At 41.7% G+C, this 4,046-nt stretch overlaps 1 protein-coding gene across 1 annotated transcript; it reads left to right on the top strand.

Annotated features, from left to right (window-relative positions):
• The first annotated feature begins 598 nt into the window (after positions 1–598).
• On the top strand, positions 599–1,939 carry LOC121977804 (protein BIG GRAIN 1-like). Its single transcript, XM_042530226.1, has one exon. The coding sequence runs from the start codon at positions 770–772 to the stop codon at positions 1,757–1,759; it is 990 nt and encodes a 329-aa protein (XP_042386160.1). The 5' UTR covers positions 599–769; the 3' UTR covers positions 1,760–1,939.
• Positions 1,940–4,046: the final 2,107 nt, after the last annotated feature.

Genomic DNA, 4,046 nt, shown 5'->3' with positions numbered 1-4,046 from the left:
ACCCGTTTAGGATCGGATGGGGACCACCCTAGTTGACATCTGAGCATCATGCTATCTGTGGAAAATAAAACAAAAGGGAAAACGTTAATGATGAAGAAGATTGGCGTATCTCCGTGCGCCATCCCCGCTTTCTCCGAACCCAACGCTGCTCCTGCGACCGCACCGTCTAAAGCGACCTCACCAACCTCTGCTGATTTCTTCTGCTAATTAATGCGATTTTGTACCCGAATGGAGAGTGGGACCGCTAGAGGAAGAAATTAATTGCTCCGCTTGTTTTTATATTCTAACAAATATATTCCTAATCATGAGCTAACTGTCTCAAAAATTAAGTTACTATAATTAGTAATAGAATTATCGATTAAATTAATTATTTTTTTAAAAAAAATAAAAATAAAATTAAATTAAATCAGTGTAATTTTAATCATCACTATTTTTTTTAAAAAAAAAGGAAGCACGGCATATAAAACTATGAAGAGTGTTAACAGGTCGATAATCGAAAGCGGGCGAAGATCCGATATTTAGCTTCATCCGGTCACGCCTGAATAAAAAAAAGACATAATTCTTTATAAATAAATAAATCAATCAATAAAACGGCCGCAAAAGCACGCGCGTGAGTGAGGCACTCTGCTCGCCAGAATAAAGCAGAGGCATCGCCACTTCTTCTTCTTCGTCGTTGTCGCCGTCGCCGTCTCGTTGTTTTCTGAGGAAAACAATTGATTTTGATCGAGTGTAAAACAGTTTTGTTTCAAATTGTAGTGTTGTTGAAGTAATGGAGAGATTGGAGAAGGAGCGGGTGAGGCGCCGCCATGAGTGCCCTTCCTTCTCCTCCTCTCTGCTCGACGTCATCTACCGCTCCATCGATGACTCCGACAAAGGAGGAGCAGTTCAGGCGGCGGCGGCAAGGGAAAGGGTGTTCGTCTCGCCCAGCAGCCTGCCGCCCATCTCCTCCTCCAGCTCCTCCGATAACTCCAGCTGCAGCGGTTTCTCCTCCTCCTCCGAGCCCGACTCGGCGGCGAGTCGTAGACCCCAGATCCGACCGATCCGCACTGCCCCACCACCGTGTCGCTCGTCGTCCGCTCATCCGCCTACTCTCCAGACGACGAAGCAAGCCGCTTCGTTGCCGGCGAATAACCACCATGAGAGGACCGAATCGACCTCGATCCGGAGTAGACTCCGCGATCTGGGACGAAGGTCCAAGGCCCCGGAGTCTCCAGGATCCCGCCTCGCCGTCCTCCTTAACTCCCTCTTCGCCAACGCCGCGGGGAGACGGAGGAAATCGAAGCCCCCGCCTACCGCCGCCGATGGCTTTCCCTGGTCCGCGCCTGTGGCGCACTCCCGGCCGTGCCTCGTGAAGACGCCGTCCTCGCGGCGTGCGGCGGCGTCGGAAGAAGAGGGCGCGAAGAGATCGGTGAGGTTCCACCCGGCGAGCGTGGTGATGGAGGTGGACCGCCTGCCGCAGGGCCAGAAGACGATGTGCCACGGAAATCCGTCCGAGGCGGCGGCGGACGAGGGAAAGGGGAGGAAGGAGGCGAGGCAGAAGCTGGAGGACATCCTGAGAAGGTTCGAGGCTGAGGAAGAAGCCGAGGAGGAAGACGAGATGAGCGACTCGAGCTCCGATCTGTTCGAACTGGACAATCTGGCGTTTAAAGCCGGCGGAGGAGGCGGTTACAGAGACGAGCTGCCGGTGTACGAGACGACGCATCGCGGTACAAACTGCGCCATTTCTCGTACCCTGGCCCACCAACATCTTTCAAAATGAAAGAAAAAAAAAATGGGGGGAAAATTCCCTGAAAATTTACTAGTTTCAGTGTGCCTTTCCTCCCTGTCTAAATTTTAGTTATGTCGGGGTGCTAAATGTAAAATATACAATCAAGCTAAGGTCCGTGCAGTCGGCTAGCAAGTCGACTTAGCCCGTGCCACCGTTCTATCGTATGTTTAATGGTAAGCGAGTTAGATCTAAATAATTTTTATAAATATATAGGAATTTAAATCTCTCTGCCTTTGGATTGACATTGTAGAGTGATTTGTGCAAGTTTTAGAATATCGTTTGTGGTTCTAAAGTCTTTGTAGTAGTTGGTTCAAGCACTGCATAAATATTGGGGGTCAACTTTGAAGGGCGGCTTTTAAACCTTTGTCAACAGTGCGTCCTCCAGTTGAAAGGTCATATGTCGTTTTCTGTTGTTACCTGAAGTTGAAGTGGGAATGCTAATCACAATTCATTTCTATTGATAAGGATTTATGTTAAAGCTAATATTTATGCATGGGCCATGTATAAAAGATTAAAAGACAATAGAGAAAAAGGGAACTAAAGATGCTCCAAACTCCATGAAGAGATTAACAATTCATTCAGACTTTTTTCAGAAAGGAATTATTAAAAGAAGTGAAGAGGTTAGTTAGTAATTAATTAACTGGCACCAACCACCACTTGATCACACAATCTTGATACAATCTTTATATTCGGTGTGAACTAATGAAAATGGTATTACTTGATTAGTACATGGTCCTTTTGTCCTCTCCTTTTCAGCTTTATTTTTTTCTTTCTTTGTTTCATAGTTCTGAGTCAAAAGATAGTTGATCATGGTTGGGCCATGCATTTTATTTGATCTCTTGATTAGTCGTCAAAAACTACTTTTAAATACTACTCCATTGTGTACACGCTCCCACGTGCACGCTCACATATGCATTTAAGATAAATGTCTTTCTTATACCTCAGTCATTATTTCAAAGATTAATAATCTTACAACGAATTGACATATACATATATAATATAAAATGATTTTAATAGGAGACGATCTAACTAAGCATGTCGGAGTAAAAAATGAGGAATATGAGGTGCATGGAGTTTATGAGTTTGGAATAAAAAATAAGAAGGAAACTCTATATTAGATTTTGTGATAGCATATGATGTTTTATTAACTAATATGTTTTTTAAGAAAAGAAAAGAACATTTAGTCATTTTCAAAAGTAGAAATAATAAATCGTAAATTGAGTTCTTATAGTTAGGAAGAGGGATAGAAAGATTTGTAAAGATTTTAAGATCATCTCTAGAGAAAGCTTAACTACCCAACATAGATTAGTAGTGTTGGATATACGCCTCAATTATAGTCAATAGAAGAAAAATTTACATGACTCATAGAATTAAGTGGTGAGATTTAAAGGATGAGAAGCAAAACATATTTAATGGGATGGTAGAAATACAAGTATTTTGTTAAATATATGATGACTCTAATATGACATGGGATAAAATGATATCAAAGTTAAAAATAGTAACCAAGAATATACTCAGTGAGTCAAAGGGGCATGCACCACCAAGTAAAAAATTTTGGTGGTAGAATGAAAAAGTACATAAGAAAATGAAAGAAAAACAAATAGCGTATAAGGAATTTTATATTTGTAACAACGAGAAAAATTTAAAATAATATACAATATTTAAAAAAAAAAGCTAAGAAGGCAAATAATGAAACTTTTAAATAATTATATCTAAAATTGGATATAAAAGAAGATAAATGAGATATTTGTAGAATAGCTAAAGTAAGAGAGGGAAAGATAAGAGGTCTTATCCAAATAAGATGTATTAAAAATGAATATAATACGGTACTAATAAATGATGGAAAAATAAAATAGCGGTGGAAGATGTATTTTCATCAACTTTTTTATAAAGGCTTATGATCCTGTCCAGAATCTGAGTCAGACGGAGGTCGGTGGAGATGGTGTTGGTGTTGATAGAGAGGCGACTTTGACGCACCCTATGTATGTGCGTCAGAAAAGTGAACCCCCACATAGAACCCCAAGGTCTGTAGTATAGGAACTGGTGGTACTTAGACTCTACACGCACTCAGACAAGCACAGAGCGTTAGAGACCAGAAACAAAGGAAAAAGTCCCCGGAGCAGGCCCTCCGACACTCAGGTCAGGTCCTTTTTCCCCGGAAAAGTAATATACGATGGAAGGAAAAAGAACTTTTAAAGACGAGTGCGGATGTGTGCATACCTGGCCAAGGAAGAGGAGCTCCTTTTTTTATATGATGTTGCATACCTTTAGAGTCTGA

Source organism: Zingiber officinale, chromosome 4B (genome assembly GCF_018446385.1).
Source record: "Zingiber officinale cultivar Zhangliang chromosome 4B, Zo_v1.1, whole genome shotgun sequence".
NCBI lineage: Eukaryota > Viridiplantae > Streptophyta > Magnoliopsida > Zingiberales > Zingiberaceae > Zingiber > Zingiber officinale.
The sequence above is the reverse complement of the archived record's forward strand: the minus strand, read 5'-3'. Positions and strand labels throughout refer to the sequence as shown.

Coding starts and splice junctions, on each gene's coding strand:
- LOC121977804 (XM_042530226.1), top strand. CDS start 770: ATGGAGAGATTGGAGAAGGAGCGGGTGAGGCGCCGCCATGAGTGCCCT.